Source organism: Penicillium malachiteum (genome assembly GCF_028827825.1).
Source record: "Penicillium malachiteum strain IBT 17515 chromosome Unknown utg000001l:1.0-8184562.0:1.0-8186909.0, whole genome shotgun sequence".
Lineage (NCBI taxonomy): Eukaryota > Fungi > Ascomycota > Eurotiomycetes > Eurotiales > Aspergillaceae > Penicillium > Penicillium malachiteum.
In genome coordinates this window covers 3755582-3781659 of record NW_026643094.1, presented here as the reverse complement: position 1 = coordinate 3781659, position 26078 = coordinate 3755582, and the positions used below count along the sequence as shown (strand labels likewise).

General features: G+C 47.3%; 12 protein-coding genes across 12 annotated transcripts; 6 read left to right on the top strand and 6 right to left on the bottom strand.

Annotated features, from left to right (window-relative positions):
* Positions 1 to 499: 499 nt before the first annotated feature.
* N7483_001427 (putative ARID/BRIGHT domain protein (SWI1)) lies at positions 500 to 3736 on the top strand (the record flags this gene model as incomplete). Its single annotated transcript, XM_057084864.1, has 3 exons — positions 500 to 2152; positions 2181 to 3290; positions 3353 to 3736. 3 exons carry the CDS (start codon positions 500 to 502, stop codon positions 3734 to 3736), a joined length of 3147 nt encoding a protein of 1048 aa, XP_056951013.1.
* Positions 3737 to 4367: 631 nt separating this feature from the next.
* On the top strand, positions 4368 to 5228 carry N7483_001426 (alpha/beta fold hydrolase; the record flags this gene model as incomplete). Its single annotated transcript, XM_057084863.1, has 1 exon — positions 4368 to 5228. The coding sequence occupies one exon, from the start codon at positions 4368 to 4370 to the stop codon at positions 5226 to 5228; it is 861 nt and encodes a 286-aa protein (XP_056951012.1).
* A 1011-nt stretch (positions 5229 to 6239) lies between these two features.
* N7483_001425 (mitochondrial 54S ribosomal protein mL49) lies at positions 6240 to 7111 on the bottom strand (the record flags this gene model as incomplete). Its single annotated transcript, XM_057084862.1, has 3 exons — positions 6240 to 6290; positions 6382 to 6752; positions 6979 to 7111. The coding sequence occupies 3 exons, from the start codon at positions 7109 to 7111 to the stop codon at positions 6240 to 6242; spliced, it is 555 nt and encodes a 184-aa protein (XP_056951011.1).
* Positions 7112 to 7357: 246 nt separating this feature from the next.
* Positions 7358 to 8775, top strand: N7483_001424 (eukaryotic translation initiation factor 3 subunit E; the record flags this gene model as incomplete). The annotated part of the gene is made up of 2 exons (XM_057084861.1): positions 7358 to 8481; positions 8562 to 8775. 2 exons carry the CDS (start codon positions 7358 to 7360, stop codon positions 8773 to 8775), a joined length of 1338 nt encoding a protein of 445 aa, XP_056951010.1.
* A 1216-nt stretch (positions 8776 to 9991) lies between these two features.
* On the bottom strand, positions 9992 to 10541 carry N7483_001423 (uncharacterized protein; the record flags this gene model as incomplete). The annotated part of the gene is made up of 2 exons (XM_057084860.1): positions 9992 to 10201; positions 10425 to 10541. The coding sequence occupies 2 exons, from the start codon at positions 10539 to 10541 to the stop codon at positions 9992 to 9994; spliced, it is 327 nt and encodes a 108-aa protein (XP_056951009.1).
* A 1819-nt stretch (positions 10542 to 12360) lies between these two features.
* On the bottom strand, positions 12361 to 13540 carry N7483_001422 (ArsA family ATPase; the record flags this gene model as incomplete). The annotated part of the gene is made up of 3 exons (XM_057084859.1): positions 12361 to 12403; positions 12482 to 13071; positions 13154 to 13540. The coding sequence occupies 3 exons, from the start codon at positions 13538 to 13540 to the stop codon at positions 12361 to 12363; spliced, it is 1020 nt and encodes a 339-aa protein (XP_056951008.1).
* Positions 13541 to 14141: 601 nt separating this feature from the next.
* N7483_001421 (hydroxyisourate hydrolase) lies at positions 14142 to 14684 on the top strand (the record flags this gene model as incomplete). Its single annotated transcript, XM_057084858.1, has 1 exon — positions 14142 to 14684. The coding sequence occupies one exon, from the start codon at positions 14142 to 14144 to the stop codon at positions 14682 to 14684; it is 543 nt and encodes a 180-aa protein (XP_056951007.1).
* Positions 14685 to 15451: 767 nt separating this feature from the next.
* N7483_001420 (ATP-dependent RNA helicase) lies at positions 15452 to 17152 on the bottom strand (the record flags this gene model as incomplete). Its single annotated transcript, XM_057084857.1, has 1 exon — positions 15452 to 17152. One exon carries the CDS (start codon positions 17150 to 17152, stop codon positions 15452 to 15454), a length of 1701 nt encoding a protein of 566 aa, XP_056951006.1.
* Positions 17153 to 18240: 1088 nt separating this feature from the next.
* Positions 18241 to 18375, bottom strand: N7483_001419 (uncharacterized protein; the record flags this gene model as incomplete). The annotated part of the gene is made up of 1 exon (XM_057084856.1): positions 18241 to 18375. The coding sequence occupies one exon, from the start codon at positions 18373 to 18375 to the stop codon at positions 18241 to 18243; it is 135 nt and encodes a 44-aa protein (XP_056951005.1).
* A 2260-nt stretch (positions 18376 to 20635) lies between these two features.
* N7483_001418 (RING finger domain protein) lies at positions 20636 to 22111 on the top strand (the record flags this gene model as incomplete). Its single annotated transcript, XM_057084855.1, has 1 exon — positions 20636 to 22111. One exon carries the CDS (start codon positions 20636 to 20638, stop codon positions 22109 to 22111), a length of 1476 nt encoding a protein of 491 aa, XP_056951004.1.
* Positions 22112 to 22627: 516 nt separating this feature from the next.
* On the top strand, positions 22628 to 23329 carry N7483_001417 (mitochondrial 54S ribosomal protein mL40; the record flags this gene model as incomplete). The annotated part of the gene is made up of 2 exons (XM_057084854.1): positions 22628 to 22853; positions 22986 to 23329. 2 exons carry the CDS (start codon positions 22628 to 22630, stop codon positions 23327 to 23329), a joined length of 570 nt encoding a protein of 189 aa, XP_056951003.1.
* An 857-nt stretch (positions 23330 to 24186) lies between these two features.
* On the bottom strand, positions 24187 to 25200 carry rho2 (uncharacterized protein; the record flags this gene model as incomplete). Its single annotated transcript, XM_057084853.1, has 5 exons — positions 24187 to 24474; positions 24552 to 24743; positions 24808 to 24813; positions 24880 to 24958; positions 25166 to 25200. 5 exons carry the CDS (start codon positions 25198 to 25200, stop codon positions 24187 to 24189), a joined length of 600 nt encoding a protein of 199 aa, XP_056951002.1.
* Between the last annotated feature and the right edge of the window lie 878 nt (positions 25201 to 26078).

The window sequence follows — 26078 nt, the reverse complement described above, 5'->3', positions numbered from 1 at the left end:
CAGCTTGTTTTCCCCCCAGCCTATGATCTGACTGGCCCACCTTTCCTTAAGGGTCCCATCTACCTTATTCCCCCCATTTCCCCCCTTTATTGCCTAGGTGGCAGTTATACCCTGCCTTAGGCCCCAACACCACGTGACCACACGCACCTCCTCCAACCTCTTTTGTCCTATCTGCTAACCGGGTTCCGGTATTAGCCATCGGTTCGCCTATTGGAATTTGAGTGATCCAGCCTTGTCGGTATGTATTCCCCCTGGACTTCATTCTTAATTCTTTCCACCCCAATACATTACCCCCAATTTCTTGATGGAAATGGCTTTCCTTTGGAAAATGAGGCCTTCCGATCCAACCCGTGTCGCGACCGAGCGCGCATCCCAAACATATCCACTCCACGCGTGTTTATAGTTTGGATGGGAGACGAAAAAAAAGATTGTCATCTGTTATGCGCCTTGCCATTGATGAGAAGGATGATATTAGTGTGGCAATGTTGGCGTCGCGATGATGGCGTGCGACATTATATCAACACAATTGCTGACTGTGTCGGCCGCAGATGGGTTGGTAAAACCGCACGATATGAACGCCTGGGCCGTCGACGCCTCGAACCTTCCTGGCCAGGACAATGGGGCTTTCAATCCATCCACTATCGATCCCTCTGCCGCTTTTCTCCATGCCTCTCCAACTCCTCAAGACCCTAATCAGTTCCAGCGCATGTTCAATGGCGTGCCGCGGAATGCTTCCCCCGGATTTCATAACCCTAACCAGGTGATTCCATCAAAACGGCCCCGACCAGAAGATGGGATGCCGATGTCTCCGCGACCTGCCCCTGGCGGTGTCACTGGATCGCGATCGCAGACCCCTCAAGTCCCTTACCCTGGCTACCAAGGTCCGGCCAATGGAACACCGCAATTTCCTCAACACCCCACTCCTTATCAACATCTCCAACAGTCAGGCTCTCCCAACGTGACCCAGTCGCCGGTCATGCAAGATTTTGACCAGCAAAGCGTCCGCATGGGTACAGCCTCTCCAAGTCCCTTTTCCCCCGCGGGTCCACATATTGGCCCTCATATGTCTCCATCACAGTCGGATCATGGGAGCCGAGTCAATACACCGCAGAATGCCAATTTCATGCCAGGCCAACCATTCTCACAAGGTATGGCTCCTCAGTTCCAACAAGGACCTGGTATGACCTCGGCTGCTCCTCAACAATCCATGCAAGCGCCACAGCTCGGTGGTATGCAACAAGTACCACAGGGATATCACCAAGCACTGGCAGCCCAGCAGCACCGACTCCAGGCAATGCAAATGCAAAACCGACAGATGAATGCTCATCCACAGATGGGTGCGCGTCCTGTTGCTAGTAACATGAACCCGATGGCAAATCCCCAGCAGATGGCTGCCTACCGACATATGCAGCAGCAACAACAGCAACAGCAACAGCAACAGCATCAACAGCTGCAGCAGCTGCAGCAGAATGTGCAAAAGCCGGGTAACCCAGAAGGATTTATGCGGGCATTACAGAAATTTATGATGCAACGAAATCTCCCTTTTGATACGAATCCAATAATTAGCGGTCGTCCTGTCAATCCAGTGCAATTATATGGAACGGTCATGAAGATGGGTGGATCAAAGAAAGTTACCGCGGTAAATGCTTGGCCTGCGGTTGCGCAACACCTCCAGTTTCCTCAGATGCAGTTCCCTATGGCCGTCCAGGAGCTCCGAGAATATCACCAGAGGAATTTGGCTCCCTATGAGCAAGCGTTCATTAATTCCCAGCAAAAACAGTTTGTTGAGATGCAGCAGCAGCAGCAGCAGCAGCAGCAACAACAACAACAACAACAGCAGCAGCAGCAGCAGCAGCAGCAGCAACAGCAGCAGCAGCATCATCATCAACAACAACAACAACAACAACAACAACAACAACAACAACAACCGCAAGCGCAACACCAGCCGCATCAACAGCCACACCTCCAACAGCAAGTCGGAATTCCCCGCCAGCCGAGTGATGCGTCAGCCATGCAATTCCAGTCCCCTGTTGTCAAACCAGGCCAAGGCTTCGAGCAACCACAGCAAATGTCCCACTCTTCTCAAAATAATAGCCCTATCCCCAATCAGGCCCAAGCCCCGCCAGTTAATGGGTTTGCAACACCAACGCAAGTGCGAAGTCAAAGCAAACCCCCTCCAGTCTGGACATCGCCTCAGTGTTTCCCGCCAATCACAACCCCCACAGCCGCCAGCCGACGCGTCAGGTCAATTTACCGCGCCCTCGCCTTCGCAGCAAACCAAAGCCGCATCGGCCACACCTGTTCCACAGCCTGTTCAAGTGGAAGCTAAGCTTGAGCAAGTGACAAAGGTACCTATTGAGGAGCTTTTCAAGCCTATGGTCATCACCGAGCATAAATTCCACGGTCCCATCGTGGTGGACGAAATGTACACGGTTGGTGATGATATTCTGAAGCTGAAGCCCACTGTGCCAGCCTTTGTTGAACTGGGGGTGGTGGATATTCATGCCATCACCATGAGCGTCAAGTCTGGGATTCAGGCAGAAGTTCGGGTAGCCTTGGACACTCTCACCACTCTCTCAAATGAACCCGGAGTTCCGATCATGCTCGAAAATTGTGACGACTTGGTGGAGAGCTTGGTTGACTGCGCCCAGGATCAAGCCGATTTTCTGGCTGCTCACATTCCCGAAGTGACCGATGTCATGCGATTACGTTCCTACGAAGAGGTGACTCGTGGTTGCCAGGCAGAACTTACAGATTTGGCAGATGTCCCCGCATTTGGCAGCACCGAATATCATCTAGACCGAGCCGTTGAACGACTGATATGTATCACTACCATCTTCCGCAACTTCTCTTTCCTTGAACCAAACATGGGGATCCTGGGCATGCCCGATGTGACTCAAATTTTCGCGGACGTCTTTCGCTACCTTGGAACTCGCAAAATGTTCCTGCGGACCAACCAAAATACCTTGGATTTCATGAAAGATGCGGTGGTTTTTATGAGCAACTTGGCCCACGTTATGCAAATACCCGGCAAGGAGGAAGCCCATAGCCTGTTGAACTTCCTTCTCGCATTTGCGCCCTCCCCGGAGCCTACTTCGAACCCAGACAAATTGATGTTCACTACATTCAATCCCTCCATCCACCGATACACACCAGCTGCCGTGGACGGTCTGGCCAAGCTGTTGGCGCGCGATGACCCCAATCGAATCTATTTTGGGTCTATCTTTGCCGGTGATGGCTCTGTTCCCCGCAACCAGATCTCCTTACCCGCGCTTTTGGCCTGGCCATCTGTGCGGTTCCCGACAAGAAAACATTGGCAGTGGCAGATGCACGCAAGGTATTCCTCATGCAGGGTCTATTGGCCGCGGATGTGTTGGCCACGTTTTCAGACGGACCTCTGGCAAGATCATGGCTCACATCTGAGGATGGATTTGCTATCCACCTCTTGAAACTCTCTTATCTGCTTTGCAGTGAACGCATGCCCCATCTTACCAACCTCCGTACAAGAGGCCCTCACGATGCCGACGCCTATGCGTTCACTTCCATCATCCATCGTAGCTTGGCTATCCTACGCCGACTCGCAGAGAAATCGAAACAAGTGGATAACACATTCCCACTTAAGATTCCTCCCGGTGTTATTCCTCGAAAGGAAAGCTTACTCGGTGCCCTATTGCTGTCGAACATGGACCCGACCATCATTCGTCACTTCCTCACATATGCTCGTCTCGCGGAGTAAACGGTGTGCCCTCTCTTATCATCGTTTCTACCCCGAGTGAGTATTCCTAACCTTTCCCATAAGAGAGTCAGGGAGGAAGTATGCAGGTCTTTGTTCACAGCATCTACGACAATTTTTGATTTCTGTCATGTCATTTGTACTCACGTCCCCAGTCAATGGACAATCTTCGTTTCTTGTGGCGCCAGCGGAAAGGATGGGTGATGCTTTTTTCTAGTTATCCTTTTTTGATTTCTTTTCATGTGAGATAGCGAGTTGATTTTCCGTGTACAATGTTCAAAATACCCTTCACGGGATCTTATGATTTACCCCAGTATTTGTAAACATCGTGATAGATGCAACCAGTATGTACTAGTAGTTATCATTACAAAAACATTCAATTTCCATTACTTGGTGTCATCTCACTAGCGAACACAAATTAGTCTATCTTAGGCCCTGATTCATGTGGGTACATGTACTAAATAGTAAATAACCCCGGGACCATTGCATCGCAGGATTCATTATCTGTTCGATGACTCATTCCAAAATTGTATAACTTGCCAGAATTCTCCAACATGACACTGTCCCTACCATTGCCCTTCCTCGAAATCTTCATCCACACTCAAGTGCTGCTACACTTGATCGAATCAACACTATGACAGCACCATGGCAAGCCACCCGTCTCCTCCACGGAGTCCGCGCCATAGTTGGCGGCCAAGGACCACCCTTAGTCCTGATTCCAGGTTGGCCCCAAACAGCCGAAGCATTCAGCGATCTCTTCGAGCCCCTTTCAAAAAATTACCAATTCTTCGCGCTCGATCCCCCAGGTCTGGGTGAATCAACTCCTCCAAGCAACGGCTACGATACCGCGAACGTGAGCAAGATCATGGCAGAAGCGATCCACGATACCGTGAAAGAACAACCATACCATCTAATCGGACACGATGTTGGAGGATGGATCTCATACTCCTGGGCAGCTCAATTCCAATCAAGAATCAAATCTCTCAGTATCCTCGATGCATCAGTCCCAGGATTCCTACCCCCGTTTCAGTTCCCGTTATCCAATCAGACCAATTTACGTCTTTGGCAATTCTCCTTTAACGCGCTTCCTGAATTACCTGAGATTCTGACAACGGGCCGAGAGCGTGACCTGTTATCTTGGTTCTTTAATTTGAAGACTGTTCACAAGGATGGGTTACGTGAGGATCACTTTGAGCGCTATATTCAAGCTTATTCAAGACCGGGTGCTATGAGTCGGGGATTCGAGTATTATCGAGCGTTTGAAACGAGTTCGAAGCAGAATCTGGAATTCGCGAAGACTCCGCTCCATATTCCTGTCTTGGCTTTAGGTGGAGCTAGTTCTGTTGGTTCGGGTATGGTTGATTTGGTTCGAAACTTCGCGACTAATGTCTCTGGGGGCGCGATTGATGATTGTGGACACTTTCTTCCTGAAGAGCAACCTTCTGCTGTTGCGCAGAAACTGCTGGGGTTTTTGGAGGCGAACTCGAAAGAGTGAATTTGCATATATTACGATGATGATGGTCGGAGTTCAAGTTTCACTACTAGATGTTCTGGATGTTTAGATTTTGGAAGTGTTTATACAAAAGCTGTCAATGCCATATCTTTGGGAGCAAGCGATGATCATATATGGTTATTGCTCACCATCTGACTTCACATATTCCGTATTTCATTGAAATTCTCAACAAATAATTGTAATTTCTATTGATATTGAATCCTGATTGAAGTCTGAGGTATAGCCCCGGAGAGTATAGGAGTCGGAGTACATAGATCCAATGACCTAATTTGGGATAGTGCAGTCTGAATGGGGCATAGAATGCTTCAACACGGGAAGCAAAGAGAACTGATATTGGATCAGATATTATTTTGTATGGCCAGCTGTCATTAGTACAAACGTCCAGGTGGCTTGTGTATTGTGCCAGTGAGAATGCGAGGTGATATCTTGGGTTCGCAGGGCCTCTGCGCACATCAAGAACTTACCATTGGTGGCCTAAAATGATATGATACACTAAGCAATTTGTCCATATTACAAGGCCATACTTGGGGCTAAAAGATAATAAGACCAATCTTTAGTATCAATGCATGATCCAATCATTCAATTAGAGGAAACCTCACTAGCACCGAGTCATGACATATACACAGTAGGAATGGTACAGGGAGATTCGAACTCAATAGAGCAAAATAAAAAAGGGCGCCGGATAACTGCAAAGAAAAAGAGCATAACACCAACGTGGTAAAAGGCGGAGTAATAGCGGGAAAGCTATGACGAAAAGAAACGGGTGAGAAATACAGAGAAGAGGGGGAAAGTCAGACCATCCCATGCCACTGGGGCCATCTGGAAATAGCCACATCCCATTTAACCCTTCTGAGGACCTAGTCATATGGTCCAATCCTGGTTTGTTCAGGATTTGTTCGATGCTTTTGTAACCATATTAATTTATGGTATGATTGGCGACCCATATGTCGCACGGTTATGCATGTAAGAAAAAAGAGGCGAGAGAAGAAGTGATTAGAAGTTTCGCTCACGCAGGAACTTCACAATTTCAGGTTTGCGCCAGCCCTGTAGGAAATATATATTAGCCTCATGTCCATCATGTTGAGGTTACCCCATGTCGAGTAGGACTGAAAAAATCCCAATATAATAATCGTACCTTGACGACAATGTGACCCGTAAGCTTGTTAACGCTGACATCGGAGCTTCGTAAATCAACACCTAAGGAACGTGCCAGATCCTCGCGGAATGCCTCAAGGTCACCCTCGGTCTTTTGAATCTTAGTGAGTTGCTTTGTGCCACCAGCCTTCTTGTCTAGGTACACGGGCAGTTGGTTGGAGCCTGTACGGCGAACGAAGTAGGGGAGATTGTTGACGCGAAGGGGGGCTGGGGCTTGCGTGGTTGGAGGAATGGGAGTTGAGGAGGAAATAGGCTGTTCCTTAAGCGCCTGGGCTTCGCGGCGGAGGTGCGTCAAGAAGGTGCGAGTAGAGCGGATAGAGAGAGTGGATGAGAATGATGGGCGAAGAGAGTCTGTTCAAAATCCTTTTATTAGTTATCCTGCGCTTTGTCTTTTCTTATTCCAATTAAACACGGGTTTCTTTTTTTTCGTTCGCGGCCGGGAGTATGATATCAGACTCGGGGACGTTGAAACATGGTTTGCCATGCCTATTCCCGTCGCAGATATCACTTTTGAATAGAGAAGAGGCTCAAGGCATTCAACCCAGAGGGGAACAATGTGCAATTTTGTGAAACATACAGGATGCAGATCGTGTAGATAGAGAAGACATGTTAGATGTCTGCACGGAAGCCGCGGACTGAGAGAGACGAGAGTTGGCGCTCTGTCTGCACACGGCCGAGAAGACCGACGCGGAGGATCGGAGAAACGCCATTGCGCGTCAAAAGAAAAGGGTAGGAGGGGGAAAAGGAGGGAGGTGAAGAAAGACTGGTGAGACGATCAACCGAGCTTCTAACAGCCGAAGAAACAAGAAAAACCACAAGTTTCTCTCCCGGAAATTCTGCCACCGCCCCACGTCTCAAAGGGTACCCAAAAGGGTTTAGCGCATCAAACCCGCACACAAATTCAATCAAAGACGCATCGTTGTATCTTCGAACCAACCCACATCTTGCGTCCCACCATGGCAGACAACGCCCCTCCTTCCGCTGAGCAACTCAGCGGCGCTCAGTCTGCAGATGCCGCCCCTCAGTATGATCTGCTCCCCCGGTTGATTCCGTACCTCGACCGCCACCTGGTTTTCCCGCTGTTGGAATTCAGCGCCGGCAACGATGAGGAGGATAGTGAAATTATTCGCGCCAAGTACGAGCTGCTTAAGCACACCAACATGACCGACTACGTCGCCAACCTGTGGAAGGAGATCAACAATTCCGATTCGATTCCCGACGAGTTTGTTAAGAAGCGCGAGGAGGTTCTGGCCAAGCTGCAGCAGTACGAGGGTCAGGTTGAGAAGATCACCGAGTTGTTGCAGGATGAGGAGGTTGTGGGCAACCTGCGAAGCGACAAGGCCGCTAACTTGCGCTTCCTCGAGGAGCAGCACGGTGTAACCAACGATATGCTGAACAGCCTCTACGACTACGGCCGCTTCCAGTACAGCTGCGGTAGCTACGGTAACGCCGCCGAGTTGCTGTACCAGTTCCGTGTTCTGTCCACCGATAACGACAAGGTTGCCTCCGCTACCTGGGGTAAGCTGGCTTCCGAGATCCTGACTACCAACTGGGAGGCCGCTATGGAGGAGGTTCAGAAGGTTAAGGATTCAATTGAGACCCGCCTGTTCAACAACCCCTTGGGTCAACTCAACAACCGCTCTTGGCTCATTCACTGGTCCTTGTTCCCCTTCTTCAACCACGACGCTGCCCGTGACGTCCTGACCGACCTTTTCTTTTCCCCCGCCTACATCAACACCATCCAGACCAGCTGCCCTTGGGTTCTGCGTTACCTTGCCGCCGCCGTTATCACCAACCGCAGCCGCCCTCACAAGCACACCGGTGTGTACCAGAAGCAACTGAAGGACCTGATCCGCGTTGTGCGCCAAGAGGACTACGAGTACACCGACCCTATCACCGACTTCGTCAAGGCTCTTTACGTCGACTTTGACTTCGAGGAGGCTCAGAAGAAGCTTGGCGAGGCCGAGGAGGTTCTCCGCAGCGACTTCTTCCTTGTCTCTGCTGCTGATGCATTTGTTGAGGCTGCTCGTCACCTTATCTCTGAGAGCTACTGCAAGATTCACCAGCGTATTGATATCAAGTATGTGACCAATTCAAGCAACGCATGTTTGCTTTTTTTTACTATAAACAAGAACGACCCACTAACATTTTTTTTTCCAGGGATCTTTCCACTCGTCTCGGTCTGAGCCAGGATGAGGGTGAGAAGTGGATTGTCAACCTCATCCGTGATACCCGAGTTGACGCCAAGATCGACTACAAGGAGGGCACAGTTATCATGAACCACCCTCCTCAGTCTGTGTACCAGCAGGTCATCGAAAAGACCAAGGGTGCCTTCTTCCGCACACAAGTCTTGAGCTCTGCTGTCGCAAAATAAATAACTTTCCCGCATTCCCCATACATCTTTCTCAATGAGCTGATGCCAAAACCAATCCTTTTCTTCTTTTGTTATTATCAAACCCCACATGTTTTCTGCCTTCCCCGCTATAGTATGAATCTCCTCCGTGTATGTCACAACACGGTTTCTTTTTATTTCGAGGGATGAGGGACTCCGAGGCAGAGTGGCATCCGGCTGGCGTTCTTAGGTGGTCCAACCTTTTCTGATGTTTCTTATTTACCTCTTAGTCCACAGTTTCTCTTCTTCCATTCCCTATTTTCCCCCTTCTCCGTGCTCCTCAGATCGTGTTCTTTTCTTCTTCTTTTGTTTAGTCTCACTCCTATATTGGTGCTTATGCCCTTGAGGTTCTTGTTTACAGTGAGGTGGTCGATCTACAAGAGATGCACGGTCACATTGTGGATGAGAGAGAGAAAAAAAAGAGTGAGACTGGGATCATGTAGCAGACTCCTGAGTCTGGAGTCTGATGGATCTATGCTGTTACGAATGGTCTATAGAGATGAGTGAAAATGATGTCTGACAATATGTCTGGTCCAATAATCTTCCTTCGTAAGCAAGTTGCGTAGCCCTTGGACAGAACAGAGACCATTGGATGTCCGGTATGATCCAAGGGAAAACAAAAGAGACAGGTCGCTCCGAACGCATGGAAATCACATCATATAAGAACAGCACTTGAGAATCACAAAAACGCTTCAACCGAAAAAGGGTATCTTAGAGCCAAACTGATACGCCCGAAAACAGCACTCGTCAGTTATCACTCTACGGCAAATTCCCCCAAAGTCCAGTCTTCTCATCCGGTTCTGAGGAAGGGAGAGGCCCTATGCAAGTTGGTTCGAGAATCCATGGAATGGGAATAAATTGGGCAAAAAAAACCAGGCATTGGAAGCCATGAACAAGGCCAGTCCAGTATATCCAGCAAAGAGAAATGCGAGCCTTGGTGGAAATGCGGATTACGATCAAGCATTGGAACTAGGGTTGGCACTCTGGAATCACGAAAAAAGAACTGTCGTCTTGGAAAATAGACCTCGGTATAATTGAAAAGAACTCGTAGGATTCCACAATGGTGTCCAGGGATAAATCCTGTGATCGAGCTTGGATAGATGTAAGAAAGAAATTAGGGCTTGGTATTAGGTGCAGTCAAATTGGCAATTCCGGTCATGGCTCCGGATAATGGGACTTTGGAGACAAAATTCCAGGATCAACGGCCTCCACTGGACTCCTGATCCGTGCGACGGCGCGGACGAGAGTTCTCAACCGGGATCAATTCGTTGATATACGGTTCCGAGGAGTGTCGAGATGGAGAATCACCATAGCCACCAGCATAGATACTTGGAGCTTGACTCGTCATGCGTACAGCTTCCTGCTGTTCATATTCTCGGGACATGACTGCCAGATCATCGATTTGTTCCTATACAAAACAAGAATAAGTCAGCTTATCCAGTGTTATACGCCCAGATCACTTGTCATTTGTTTCTATATTCTTTTTCCCATTTCTCCTCCCGGGCAGTGGACAGACCCGTGTAAGAGGTACGCCCGTGATAAGATAACCTTCGCGCCCCTTTAGACATTCAAGGAAATCTGGTTAGAGTGGGTTAACCGTAGCGTGCAGCGGGTGGTATGGCCCCATATACCTGGTAACTAAACGGTCGAACCGATGCACTTGGACCAAGAAAGTAATGGATATGACCTAGGACAATATGGCGGGAGAGACCGTATCCTGGAAGCCAATACTGTTGGACCCGAGACATTGTTGGAAGCACCTGGACAGGGAGGAGGTTCAAATGTTCTTTGATGAGAAAGTAGGGCTTATAGATTTGATATTATGATGAATTGACACCAACACACGAGGACCAGAACCAGAAGTATCTGGATCCAAGTGGTGGATATCTGCGAGTGATGTTGCTTATTGTTCTTGGTTTCTTCTTTTCTGTTTCTGTATGATGCTTTTTTTGAGACATGCTATGGGGGTATAAATAGTTCGGCCAGCAGCAGATGAGCAGTGCCCAATGAGACAAAACCCCCTTTCTCGGTGACCCTCTTAATAAGAACGGATTCATCAAGAGCGCCCATCGGATAGAAGATGACGAATCAGGTCAGTGTCAGCTAAAGCTGCCGTATTCTCATTCAGATCCTTTTAGAGGGGCCAAGTGGATGATCTCACAGCAGAATCCACATGAGCACCAAGACCGCGTATCCCCATTCTCCCCATGGTCTCACAAAGAGATATCCCAGATCCACAGATACATCATGATCTTGATCACGGACGAATGGAATGCAGTATAGACTTCCGAGGAAACAAAAACCAGACAAGTCCACGAAGATATTCATGGATAATGTCGGTCACCCAGGTGCTATGCACCCGGGTTAGGGGTATCAAGTTCAAAGGACAAATACGGGGCGAGGGCACCACAACCACCAAAAAATCAAGTTCCAGCCAATTGATTGAGACGGAAACTCTCTAGTTAGTATGAAAGGGATTCACGGAATTGTCGGGGACAGGCCCAAAAAAAACGGTGTGGATGGTCGCCTCACTCTATCGGACAATGAGACCCAACCCTTTTTTTCCCTTGATCTATTGCCCATCCTCTGGCGGCTTGACCAAGATTCCAATTTAATTCCGTGTTTGATTGAATTGATCAATCCGAGTCTCGGATCTGATCAATGCTCAATTCTGATTGACGACCTTCATGGCAGATGACGGCGGGGCGTCCTTCACCCATGTCAAAGTGAGGCTTGCTTTCTGGGAATACAGAAAAGGATGCATTGTCAATTCCAATTCAGTGGACAACGCAGCCAAGAGGAAGACAGATGTGTAAAATAGTTAATAATAATAGCCAGTATTAATGTCATCAGAGGAAAATAGATAGCCCTCAGAATTGTATTTCCCGGCTTATTTCCTCTTTGCCGACTGGGAGTGACATATTCATGTCCACACCGCACCTCTGTTCAATGCAGCGCCAAATGCGTTGATGTCGTGGCACCATGGAGTCGCTTTCATTGTAGAGGCCCGACCTGAACTGCTGCAGATGGTCTTCTGCAGCTTTCGATTTTAGGACAAAGGAGGTTTGCCTTTTTCTTGTTGATTTTTGATCTATGCTGAACACATGGCAGGTACAGGCGAAGAGGGTTCATGGGTTTCGAGTCGGGTTTCATGGCTTAAATAACCTGTTTCTGATTTATTCTGATTCGTTGACATGAGGATTAATTTGACCCAAATGGATTTGTTGAATGGTTGTTATTCTTGATCTTTAATCCTTCGTTGAGTTGATTTAGTTGGACTTTGGAGTAATTGAGAGGGGAAATTATGGAGAGATGTTGCACCGACTTCATGTCCATAAGATGTGACGAGGGCTTGCATATCACTATATCACCCTCACCCACGCTATGCATATTCATCTGGAATGCTGGATTGTCACCCACTCGGTCATTTAATATTACACTTATGGCCCACATACAAAAAACCGCCAGATTCATTGGCGTGTCATGTATTATTCTCTAGTATTTTTCATAATTCGTTTGAAACAAGCTGCCATTCATCTCGTATCCTGTCAAATAAAATATCATCGTTTACTGGGGAGGGACATAAGGATTGATCAGCATGTCACTGAACCTATAGGTGAAGACAGATGGTTAGTATGGAACAAAAACACCGAAAAAAAGAGAAAATGCCACGCAAGGATGAACTTACTTCTCCAACTTTTCCTTTCCACGGACCTCTTCTACCAATAATGGCATACGGACCACGTTGAAGTCCTCGTACAGCTCTTCAATCTGTTCCAAGTACTTCTTCTGCATCTTCCGCCGGGCATTGCACTGTTCACACTGACTTCCATCCTTGGGGAACAACAACTGGTTCACAACAATGGAGTGAGTATCAATACCATAGCTAGTCAACTCCTGGATCATGCGCTCGGTTTCATATAGAGATAGGAACTCCGCAATGCAGACACAAACAAAGGTGGTCATATCCGGGTTCTTGAACTGCGTGTTGACCTCACCAATAGTCTCCCGCAGAGATTCCATTTTCTGCAAGAGTTCATCCATGTTTTGTCCACCAGGCAGACCACCCCGTGCGCCCAAGATTGAGTTCAGCATGGGGCCAAACTGCGTTGAGAGCTGGGAAAGCTTCGCCAGTGCCTTTTCGAGAACGGTTGGGAACTGCAGGAAGCGCAGGGTGTGGCCAGTGGGCGCGGTATCGAAGACGATCACCTCGTATGAGAGTGATTTCACTTGCTTGAGGACTTCGGCAAAAGACATAGCTTCGTCAACACCGGGGATCTAAGTTCATCAAAAACTCTCGCAATTAGTTTCGCGTACTCAAAATGGTAACTCTCATTCCGTATGGGTTTTAGTCACTCACGCTGAACGCGAGGTCCTGCATCATGTTGCCCATGCCCATTCCGCCCATAGCGTCATCCTGTCCATCTCCATTTGCCAGGAGATCCTGGATACTGCCATTAGGGTCAATCTCCATGGCGCTCAGGTTGGTGTATCCGTCCACCAGACGGGCCTCCTTTCCGAATTTCTGACCAAATGCATCACTCAAGTTATGGGCGGGGTCGGTCGAGATTAAGAGAACGGACTTGCGAGCTTTGGCAAGTTGGATCGCGAGCGAGCAGGAGGTGGTGGTTTTACCCACACCACCTTTACCGCCGACGAAGATCCAGCGGAGGGTTTTCTGGTTGATGATCGACTGGAGCGTGGGCTCCATGTCGAGGTCATCACTGTGGATCACGGCAGAAGACATTGTGGTGATATGTGCGGAGCTTAAAGGGGGTGTGGGGTGGAAGATGAAGGTGAGCTGGTTGAAATTGATGTGCCCCGCATAGCAAATCGAACGTTCCGGAAAACTAGATAACCATGAGCTCTTTTGATCTATGTCTTTACTCGAACAATTATTTTCTATCTTGAGGATGATCTTGCAAGTTTAAAATCTTGATATTATCATGAATATCTCTATTTCTTTATCGAAATATAATCCACTTATTTTTATGTCCAATGCGCACCATACATAATACATGTTGACTTCGCACCAACAATCCATAATCTCCTGGATTCCCTTTAGAGTCTCCAGGTTATTCCAAACCTTCAAATATTGAACATAAACTAGGTAAGCCCCAGATCACCAATAAGTAAGAACAATAAAGATTGACGATATGCTGGAAGTTGACAACCGCTGAGCTCCACCCATGGCATCCTCCGCATCGCTATCGGTGCTCTCCGATGCCAACGACCCATAGAAATGAAAACAACTTTTCCCATATCTTTTTCTTCATAACTTCTTATTTATTTCCCTCACACTATCTCTACTCCAAATTTTCCTCTCTCATCCTTACCACTCCGTATGAATGGACCAACCCAGTGAATCCTCAGATCGCATCACCAACCGTCTAGCGCTTTACCAGCAACATCTAACCTCCACCCCGCTCTCCAATACAACCAACCCACCCACAAAACAACCACCTACAAAAATGGCCGCCCGTGACCCAATTACCTGTCACGTCCTTAACACGTTGACCGGCACTCCTGCCGCCAACCTGCCCGTCACATTGTCCCTCCTGTCGGCGCCTGCATCACCCTCCAGCCCCGTCACTTTCCACGCGACCACCAACGCAGATGGCCGTGTCGCACAGTGGAGACCTGTCGGTGATTTTTCCTCCGTCCCTACTGTTCTGGCTGCGCTGCCTGGAGCAGAGAGCAAGACCAACTGGGCTGTGCGCTTTGAGGTTGGTCCCTGGTACGAGGCGCAGGGTATTGAGAGCTTCTGGCCTGAGGTAGAGGTGAAGTTCACAGTTAAGGGCCGTGGGCGGGAGAACGAGGAGGGTTGGCGTCATTACCATGTGCCTGTTTTGTTGGGTCCTTGGAATTACTCGACGTATCGGGGATCTTGAATATACATTTATCAATTGTATACAATATTTGGAACATATATGAGGCGTCTTTACGGAATTCAATGTTGGTTATGTGCAACTTGAATGTACTACTTTTTATTTTGTTTTCACAGTTACTGCGCAAGAACTGTGGACCTATATAGTCTTGACGGTGAATTGACCTCAAATTAGAGTAGAACGAGGGTTAGAGAAAGTCCATATGGACTGTCATTATCCTGATCAATTCAGAATAGATAGGTCTTGATTTCATAGTATATCTTGTCATTCATGATGTCAAAGATGAAGCTTCCTTACATCAAATTGGTAAGATGGCCGAGCGGTCCAAGGCGCACGGTTCAGGTATACCTGATCCAAATATCCGTGTCTCGATTTCGGGGCGGGAGTTCGAATCTCCCTCTTATCATTTCTTTTTTTTCGTTTTGCTTTTGTTTTTGAAGATAGTCCAGAGTAGACTCTAAGACCTTTATGCTCATGGTGGTGTGCGATGTGCTGGAGGTTACCTTGATTACGGGACAAACATACTTTCCAAATTGGACGAAATGGATCCTCTGACTTGCATACATACCAATATCATGGGCAGGAAGTTGCAGATACGCCCGAATCCCTCTTAGTTCGTGTAAAAGATAGAACTTGGAGAAAATGAGACTTGCGCATCAGCCCTTCAACATGCGAAACAAATTCCTGGAAGTCCGTATTTTGCAGTAGTAATTGATCATCTCGTGCCATCATTTTGTCTAATCTATGATTTAATGTACATGGGTAATGATTTATGCCCCTCTGGGCTTTCCACGGCCACGTCCTCCACGTCCTCCACGACCACGGCCTCCTCCTCTACCGCCACCACCTCCAGTCTTCTCAACACCGCCTCGTCTATCCTGACCAGCTCCGGGGCTGAGAACATCACGCTTCTTGCCATTGGGTCGGCCATTAGCACGGCCATGAGAACGACCGCGTTGAGCACCAGAACCATCTCCGTCAAGATCATTAATGTTACCATAATTGAATCCAGGAACACCCTTCAATCCCATCTTACCAACAACCTTCTTGTCCATTGGGGGTGGCTCAGGGCAGGCCATACCCTGCATAGCCATCTGGTTTGCTAATTGCACAAGGCCAGCCTTGTCAAGATGGAGCTGTCTCAGAAGACCCGACCCGGCAAAGAATCCAATATAAGAGGAGTATGCACGTTGCTTTGTGAGTTCATCGATGCTGTACATGGCTTGGTTGACAGTCTCGGCGCATAACGGAGCACCTGCATTGATCTGCTCGGTCTCGGGGTGGGGTTTGATCGGCAAGTGGCGGTTGACCTTCATGAAGAATGACTCCCCTTGCGTAAGAAGGATAATTGCGCGACCATCGTTTCCGGCACGGGCTGTACGACCAACACGGTGAACGTACTGTTCGCCGTTTGATGGCAAGCCAACCTGAATGACTAAATCCACGTTGGGGAAATCCATGCCACGACCGATAACATCTGAGGCAAACATGACTCCGGTAGTGGCCTCTTTGAATTGGGCGGTGGTTCTTGTGCGAGCGTTCTGGTTGAGACGGGAATGGATCTCGAAGACAGTCAATGGGGTCAAGCCCTGGGAGAAAACCTTTGCGAAAAGAGCGACCATGTTGGCCGTGACGCCGAAGACAATGATCTTTGAGCACTTCTTACTCTCAAGCGCGAGCAGGGTAGCCAAGGTGGTAAATGTCTCGGCCACGGATGGAATAATCACATGGTACTGTGGGACTCTCTCATGGGTTGGTGCTTCGTTCTTTTCAATAGTAGAGATACTGGCGTAGCCCTCTTTCAGCACAACATTGACAACCTCCTTGACCTTTGGTGGGACAGTGGCCGAGAAACACATGCCTTGCCAGCCACGGGTTTTCTTTGATGGAATAAGGCGAAGGATCTGCTTCACATCCGCCAGAAAGCCAGACTCCAGCATAGTGTCAGCTTCATCTAGAACCAAAGTCTGGATGTTGGACAGCTTCTCAGCTGTTGACTCCTCAGAGAGGTAGTCCTTCAGACGACCTGGGGTCGCTACCAGGACAGAAGGTGATCCTTTCATGAACCGTGTATGGGCGGATGCACGAGCAGTTCCACCGACCGCAATATGGCACTCGAGAGGCTTCGATAGTTGTGATGTGAGCTGATCGCATGACTTGGCAATTTGCTGGGCAAGTTCTCTCGTAGGCGAAATAATCAAGATAGCGACCTGTCCTCGGGGTGGCGCTGAGTTACCCTGGAGCAGGCAGTGAAGGGCAGGAAGCAAGAAAGCAAGAGTCTTTCCAGTACCAGTCTTGGCTTGGACCAAGCAGTCACTACGCCAGTCGGGAAGTTCGGTCAAAACTCGTTGTTGAACCGGGGTCATAAACTTGAAGTCCATCACTTCCAGAGCCTTGAGGAGTCGGGGGTCCAGCTTCCCAGCCATAGTGGCGTATGGCTGGGCGCCATCGGGAGTAGGAGGAGATTGCATGACAGATGAATTTCTGTATTTCAAAAAACCCAGCAAACAGTTGTAGGATGAAAATTTCACCCGAGAGGTACCTGAGTAAAGGATCGATTCTAACGGTAGGATGTGGCAGAATATATTTTGCTTATCGATAAGAGTATCTCGGTGGGTAACTTGAGGATCCACAAGGTCACTTCTAGTTGAAGTGTTATTCTTCAACTTCATTGGAATATTTAAGCTTGCATTAAGGAGACAGATAATCTATGTATGTCTCTATTCAAATGTTTAAGACAAACTTTGTAAAATTCTCATACAGCTGACCACTTACGACTTAAATGTCAATGAAGTAAGGCAGGTAAAATGTTGGGAACTATTCATTCCCAAGAACCTGATTGGTAGTTACAATTGATCTGCATCGCTCGGTGGGTCTCATGTATAGAACGCACTATCCATGTATAATCTAAGGTAAATTGTACTTATGCTTGAAGTCAGCTTTGGACATACTAGTATATGAGGAGATGACCTGGTTATCTCAAGTGCTAGCCTTCAAAGATTATTGCTCAAATTCAGACTACCCGTACCTGAATAGACCACATACTGCCTGTAGTATATCGTAACATTAGCACCTTTCCGACCTCATATGATGCAGTCCATTCATGGAAATGCACTAATGTCGGTGATACCATGTTTCTAATCATATCCACATGTGCATCAAACATTCATGAACCAATTTGCGATCAAAGGGAGTCAACTGACTCTAAGACATTGTGGTCTAATACATCCATGTAATATTGCTATCATATCATCATGATGCTGTAGAGGCGAATCAGAAGCGACCGGCATAGCAGAATATATAGTATCGTGACAGAACTGAAAAAACAACATTTTGAACATTTGAATTGATCAATCTTGATAGCATTACAAAATATCACTCGAGGTATAGTACATTTCAATAGGCTGAACACTGGCAGATCTGGTAATATCAACTTGAACAAAAGCTCTTGTCACTCTCCCAGAAGGGTTTGCCAATGAAAAATTCAATAGTGTACATGAAAAAGATCAAAATGACATATCATGTTGATCAGCTAGAAAAATAAAAGCCTACTCAGCCCTTATTTCTTCTTAAACGCCTTTTCAACGGTGCCTTCATCAGCGATATGGTTGTAGGGTCGATCGTAACGTTGCGCCATTTCCTCGTTGTGCTTTCTCACATCTTCAGGTAGCTCATCATGTGGTTTGCCTTCCATATCTGAGAGATTAGATTGTCTACCATCTCGAAGAGTTGGATGGGCTTTGTTGGAGGGGATTGGGTGGTTTGGAGTATTGCCTCGACTGTAATCTTCCTCTTTTTCTTGGCCATGATCGTTTGCTTGCCCGAATTTTCTTGGAGTATCGTGAACATAACAGTGTTGGCTGACTGCTGGATGGGTAAGAGGAATGGAGGATAAAGGTGCCCGGATTCGGGGGGGAAATTCGTAGAAAGGAGCTCATTTTGAATATATGACGGAGAATGAATGTATGTAGAGTTGAAGTTCTATTCAGAAAACAGTGGAAGACACGATAGGTGAAATATCCTAATATGAGAAGAAGTAGGGAGTGTCAAGCCAAATTTAAATTTCATAATGAATGCCAGGGGTACTCTTGAAAATCAGGTTTTAGATATGACAAAGAGCTGATGTTGTCCAAATATCCCTGCCGTTGGTGATGACGTACTGCGATGTCATATCCTGCCAAGATCTTAGATTTCCCTTCAATTGACTTCTTTCCGATTATTGAACTGAACATTGAACCGATCATTGAAAAGCTTTAAAATCAAACTTTTTTGATTTGGAAAATTCCAAGGTTTGGATAGTTTAAGGATTCTTCTGAAAACAAACACGGCCCGTAGTAGCAGTGTTTAACTTCTAGACAATTTTCCGAATTTATGCATCTTAAATCGACCTTGGAGACTGCAGCATATCAAATACGAGTACTAGTAATCCAAACCCAATAAATTTGCAAGGTTACATTAATGAATAGTGGTACTTAAATTTCTAGTCAATAATTACCTGCGTTGAAAGAATCAGCAATCGCAGCCAGACCGTACTTTTTGGATAAAGAGATATCTTGGAGACTGAGATGAAGACTCCAAGTACGCATAAAGGGGAATGTTTAGAATCGTTGTGATATACTAGGTGGTCTTTACCCAGATGGATCTATAGCAAGAGCAGACAAAGAGCAGGGCACTGGAGACAATTTCAGAACCATCTTTATTGAACCAACTAAAATCACTATATTCATGTGGCTGTTTTACATCTACTTTGTAGGAGTCATGTCCTGAGCATACCCACTGCACATGTTCAGGGGCTGAAAGCGTTAAAAGGGTTGGAGATACTTGATCGCGTGCCAGGTGGTGTATGTCCCCCATACATAATCGTGCTCGGGCCTTCAAGCCCTGGAGATGGCCCCGGATCGCCGGCTTGATCCACTTGGACCCTGCGAACCGTTGTTACCTTCCACACTGATTTCAATGTTGGTTCAATATGGGCATTTGCAAATCTAAGTTTGTAACAGAGATTTATTCATAAATTGATCTCTTCTGATTTCGACGACGCAAGTACGGAGTGCGGTGGAGATTGATTAGAAATAGCCACTAGTGATTATTGGAATTGTTATGGAGATGACCCCGGGCTATAGCATAAGATAGGGGGCCATCACGCTCGTATTCCTGCACCTAGAAGCCACTGGCGCTGTTGCAGCATACTCCTCACAAATCTACTGCATAGAGATTATTGATTACTGAATTGATTCACCGGCACGGAGTTCGGAGTAGACCATGAATCATCAGTAAAATAAGTACAGAGCATACCCCCACAGTATGAATTGTGCATACTCAGTGATCCAAAAGTTCAGAGTAAGCCTCCTAATTTCACACTTGAAAGGCTTATGATTCAGTGTGAGCTCAAATAGGCTAATCTAGGATCATAAACCTAGTCAAAAACCGGGCTCTCTATTGGTGCCGATGTCCGAAAGGTTCAAAGCCCAAGAGCGTCGGGTAGCCTGAGAAGGTTAGTTTTGGAGCTACTGCACACGACTAGGCCAAATGAATATGATATTGTGGATTCTTTCTAATTTACTGTGCATACCGGGGGCGCTCCACGATTGCTGAAAGCCCTGCCGATCCCTGTTTGCGGGCCAAAAGGAACATGAAAAGAGCACGTTTAATGATGTAGTGATTGTGCCATCCTGTGGCATGCTGCACACGTGATCTACACGTGACCTGCCACCGATCATTTACCAGCCGCGGTTGGTAGCCGAGAGGCCCTTTAAGGCATCTCTCCACCTTAAGAGGCGGAGCTACTCTCTTCCAGCGGGTGTCGCCGGTCTTCTTTTACTTTCACGTCATCTTCTCAACTTCATTTTCCCCAGAAGATGCTGACCCACGTTTTTTTCAAATCGAGTTCGGCACTCTAACTTTGACTTTTTTTCTTTTGTTTCATTATCTTCTAAAAATACGCTTCCTGCGTTATGGCGTCTGTCCCGGGTTATGCTATCGCCGCTCATCGCGCCACTTCAAATCACGATGATGCCTCCACCGCCGAAAGCTCCCCACCTCAGCCCGATACGATCGAAGATGCTGAGACTGTTTTTATGAATCAGGGTGCTTCAACTCCAAGCGCACTGGAAAATGTGACCGATATCATTGACAAAGGCGCCACTCGACCATCAAATCAAACCGATACAGTACAGGAAGAGCCACGCAAATGTTGGATCTGCTATACCGATGAAACAGAAGACTCCCCACTGAATCTGGAATGGCGATCTCCATGTCCATGTGCTTTGACGGCGCATGAGGCCTGCTTACTGGATTGGCTTGCAGACATGGAGAACCCCCGCTCCAAGAAGCGAAGTGGCGGCGCTAAGATACAATGTCCCCAGTGCAAGTCTGAGATTGTCGTCACTCGTCCACGCAGCTACATTGTCGATACATTGCGCCTGATAGAAAGAGTGGCAGGTCGACTAGTCTTACCGGGCATGGTTTTCACCGTGGCGGGAACTGTATGGGCGGGCTGCTGTGCACATGGCGCATACTCAATGCATCTCGTATTCGGCACAGACGAGGCAAGACAAATTCTGGAAGATAGTTTGGATGGCCCGTGGAACCCAGGACGCAACCTAGGTCTACCACTTATCCCACTCGTTTTGATATTTTCTCGCACCCGATACGCCGAGGGTTTACTGCCTGCAATCCCTGTCTTATTCTTTGCTGCGCACAATCCGAGACACGAGCCTGACTTTGATATGTGGCCCCCTACCCCGGCTTTGACCTTTGCCGCCTTACCTTATTTGAAGAGCTTTTATGGCGCACTGTATGACCGACTATTCGGTGCTTTGGAACGGAAGTGGATCGCAGAGGTCCAGCCTCGTGCGGCAGAAGAGATCCTGGATGATGCACAGCAACAGGATCAGGCGGAAGGACTCAATCGTTTTGGCGAACATGCCAACGGTCAAATTCTCATGGAGATTGACCTCGAATTGCAGGTAGGATTGCCCGGCGACGAGCTTGTCGATGCTCCAGCTCTACCTGCCGCCGGCAACGACGATGGCGCTGACACAGGCGCTCAGGACGGACAAGCCCAGGCCGGCCAGAACGGCTTAGGCCTTGGTCGACGACAAAACGAAATTATTCACGACACCGGAAACATTGCCGATACAGTTCTCGGCGCTCTCGTATTCCCCGCTATCTCCGCATCTATGGGCGGTATCTTGAAATACCTTCTACCGAAATCATGGACTACGCCCTCATCGGTTCTAGAGCGTAGTCGTCCCGGACTTCTTCAGACTCGCTGGGGTCGTAGTGTTGTTGGCGGTTGCATGTTTGTGTTGCTGAAGGACGCCCTGGTTCTCTATTGTCGATGGAAGCTGGCACAGACACACCGACGACGCAAGGTGCTCAACTACGAACGGTCCAAAGCCAAAAAGTATGGCACAAGCAAGCGGTAAATTTGAACTTCCGAAGCTCACTTCTTTCTTTTAACTCGGAACTCATTTCTATTTTGCATTTCATGGCGTTGTTTCGGGAGGGCTTTGCTTTGATTTGACGCAGTGTGTCATTTATACACACATGTCGCTTTAAGATTTCATGCCTCTTACGACCTTCAAGATACCGTTACTTATTATGACTGATTTTTCTATCTGATACATTACTTTCTTTTTATCCTGGGTGGACCGGAAGGGGTTTAACTATCATGTACTTACCACTGGATCATCTTTAAAATACCCAAAGGAAAATTGATATGTCATGACAATTTATTCAAACATTTTCTTTTACACAACAAACAAATTTATCTGTGGAGTCCTTCGATAGAGTAAACTTCAGACAGATGAATGTGTACCTAGGTAGTTTAGAATAAGCGCGCGGCTAATAAAAGCGGTGAAGCAATTCTGCCATCAGGGAATTATTCGCCCTGAACCTCAGCGCAATACCCTCTTCTACAACCCCCATATACCCCAGCCACAATGCGGTCTCTATCACCAGCTCTCGCGTCTCTCGCGAATGTATTCCGTATCCCCATGACGCTCGCACCATCGCGTCCTTCCGTTACCCGTGCATGCCACGAGACCCTCGCCCGCCGAGCATCACAACCTGGCCCGATCACCGCGGCCGTGCAAACCGCTTCCTTCTCATCGACAACCTCTCTGGCCAAGCGCAAGGAGAGCCGATCCAACGTGGACAAGCGAATCAGTACGTCGAATCCCCAATTCTTGCGGAATTGCAATCCCACCCTCCCAATTACCCATCGACGTGCTCCAGAAACACCTTGTCCGGAATAGAAAAATCGAACCCAAAACGCCCCATGCTAATCTAAATCTATAGCTCTTATCCGCTACTTCCTTCACCACCCTCTTACTCCCCGTCCTCTCCGCTTTTCCCGTAACCGTTACCTCCGTCACTGGACTATTCACCGCGCTTGGCAACTCTTCCAGGCGAAGCAGCGCACCAACCAGCAGCTAGAGCTTCAGCGTCAATACCAGAGCATGCAATCTGCGTGTGAGGAGCTGCGAACTGGTGCTGGAGATGGTGGCAAGCTTTTCCGCAAGTCCATGAACAAGAAGGGTATCTTTAATGATATGTTTCCTATTGAGTACGGACGTATGCAGACAGATTACCCACCTGCTGAGGGGTGGAACCATGATTGGAAGAGGATTGAGAAGAAATAAATGCCCTAGATTTGTTTGAGGGTGGATGCGCGGTTGTGAGGGTAAATTGATGATGGTTGAATTTGGGGTGTCTTGTATCATTGGCGCCATGTACTATATATATGCATTTTTATCTTTTTCATCGAGGCTATTAGAGACCTTGGAATGTAAATGGAAGGCATTTTATTGCTTTTCTTGTGTTTGAGCACTTGACACTCTTATGTTGATTGATACTAGTAGTAGTATGTAGACTTGAATATCTGACCTAGGCGCTCGATAGCCAGTTGACCACTAACTTTAGTACACATATAGATCTATTGAATATTGGGATTAAATGGCACGTAATATAGCCCAATTAGTTATTTCAAAATAAACAGAAGCAGTATATTCCAGGTGAGTAGTTGATTATGTATTTCCTGGCGAAAAATAAAAACAATGACTATATGAGAGCACGAGAGTGGCAAGAATAATAAGACATGAAAAGAGCGGTTCGCCATGGACTTCGGGGAATTTGCAAAAGAGAGAGAGAGGTATCCGGAGTTGCACGTGCATCAAGTCAGAATATGACAAGGAGAAAGCAATGGCTGATCAAGGAAAGTCATGAAGGGAAAGATAAATGTACTCCGAGAATAAAACATAGCCGGAAAAGGTAAGGGGGAAAAATAATGGCGATATCAGATATCATACCCACCCCAATTGTTCAGGCGAGCACTAAAAACCACCCAAACGCCAATGATGCATGATACAGCGGAAGGTCGAGTGAACGGCAAACCTAAGCTTGAACCACGTTCATCGAGTTTCCAGAGGCAGAGTAAAAGAAACCGAACGCTGGCAGAGAAAGGAGTTGCAATGTCGCAAATTCTTCTGGAATAAATTCATCATAGAACCACACAGCAAGAGGTTTTCCGCTTGTCAAAGGTCAAGAGAGCAGCGCGGGTAGCTGCTTCGAAGACGTCGTCGACACCTTCGCCGGTCAAAGAGGAGCATTCAAGATATTTACGGGCTCCAATGCTTGTACCGATCTCGCTGCCTTCTTTAGCGGTGACGAACTTCAGTGACTTTTTGCGCATCTCTTCGATCGCCATAGGGTCTTCTCGAAGATCTTTCTTGAGACCGACGAGGATTATGGGTACACCGGGGCATCGTTCATTCGCTTCTTCGATCCACTATCATCCTCGAAGGTTAGCAGCCGTAATTATATATGTATTGAGTAGCCCGCTCAGCCGGTCTTTGCCCAACGAACCTTATGTTTCACGTTCTCCAGCGAATCGGGTGTGTCCACGGCGAATCCAATTAGAATGACGTGGGCCTTCGAGTATGCTAATGGTCGCAATCGCTCATAGTCTTCCTGCCCAGCAGTATCCCATAGAGCCAACTGTACCGAACGACCATCGACTCGACAATCCGTCACGTAGTTTTCGAAAACTGTGGGTACCTAGGCAGCAAGTTAGAGACCGAGGGATTTACTTGGAATGGATCCGATAGGAATGGCGACTAACATAATGCTATACAGAAACAAGTTAGCATGTAATCCTCTGTCATTAGGCAGAAAACAGGTATTGTTGACTAACAGTTGGGAAGTAGCCGAGTGTAAACACGCTCAGCAAACTAGTTTTCCCGCAAGCACCATCGCCGATAATCACCAACTTTCTGTATAAATCAATTCATATTAGTATTCGATAAATATATGATTCTGAAGTTCCAATTGCAAAGACTAAGCAAAAAGGCCTGTCTTCGTGTTCTGCGGGATGATATTGCCACTTTGCGGAGGTGCTGCATGGTCTTGAACGGTCTAGGCCGGAAGGGGTATGACAAGCTGCGAAGGAAGGAAGAAAAAAAAGGATTGGCCGCGCGTACCTCCGCATCACATTATCACCTTGTTGTTGCGCCATATTTCAATGGACCGTGTAGGAGGAATGTCTTGAGCGCTGCTCGACAAGAGGAAAGAGAGAAGGATAGAAAGGTGACCGGATCACAAGTGCAAGATGATCGAGGTCAGGCCCACGGAGCCGCCGCAACACAAGAGAACACAAGAGGCAGGGGTAAGGGTCAGCCCTGCGCGTACACGTATTTCCACCCAATAGTAGATGCAGATGGTGGTCGACCTAAAGGAAAACAGTGACGTTTGGGTTGGTGAAGGCGGTCGCGCCGGGGGCTTGATGTTTAATGGTATGGGTCGATTTGAGGGGGAGAGAGAGAGAGAAGACGAGGGTGGGATATGATGGAATAAGACAAGTATAAGGATCACTTAGACTCAATTTACCGAGGGAGAAGTTCAACAAAAAAAGGAAAAAAAAGGAAGGAAAGTAATGAGGAGAAAGTTGGAATTGAGTAAGCGAAAGTGTTACTGATGATAAGATGAAGGGGGCAGAGCGGGAATGCGGATGCAGATGGAGTAAACCCGGAGATTTAAGGCACACAGAGGAGTTTGAGAGACACAATATTTTTTTTTCTCTCTTAATACTACACCGGGATCTCCGATGAAGTTATGTTTCTGATTTACGGCAACTCCGTTGATCAAGAAATTAGGAGTTATTTTTGTGAGATCAACACTAATGTCTCACTACATGTGGAGTAGAAGCATAGTTAAGAAGTCAACTGGACAATCTTCCCTACCGCCTTTAGTGACAGATAAACATGGCAGAATAAGTATGACTATAACATGCATAATTGTTATACTGTTATTAAGGCGGTTAAGATTATAGGTAATTAGGGTTTTGATATCATAGTAGAAAGAATGAGTGTTCAAAGAAGTCTTTCATCAGAAATC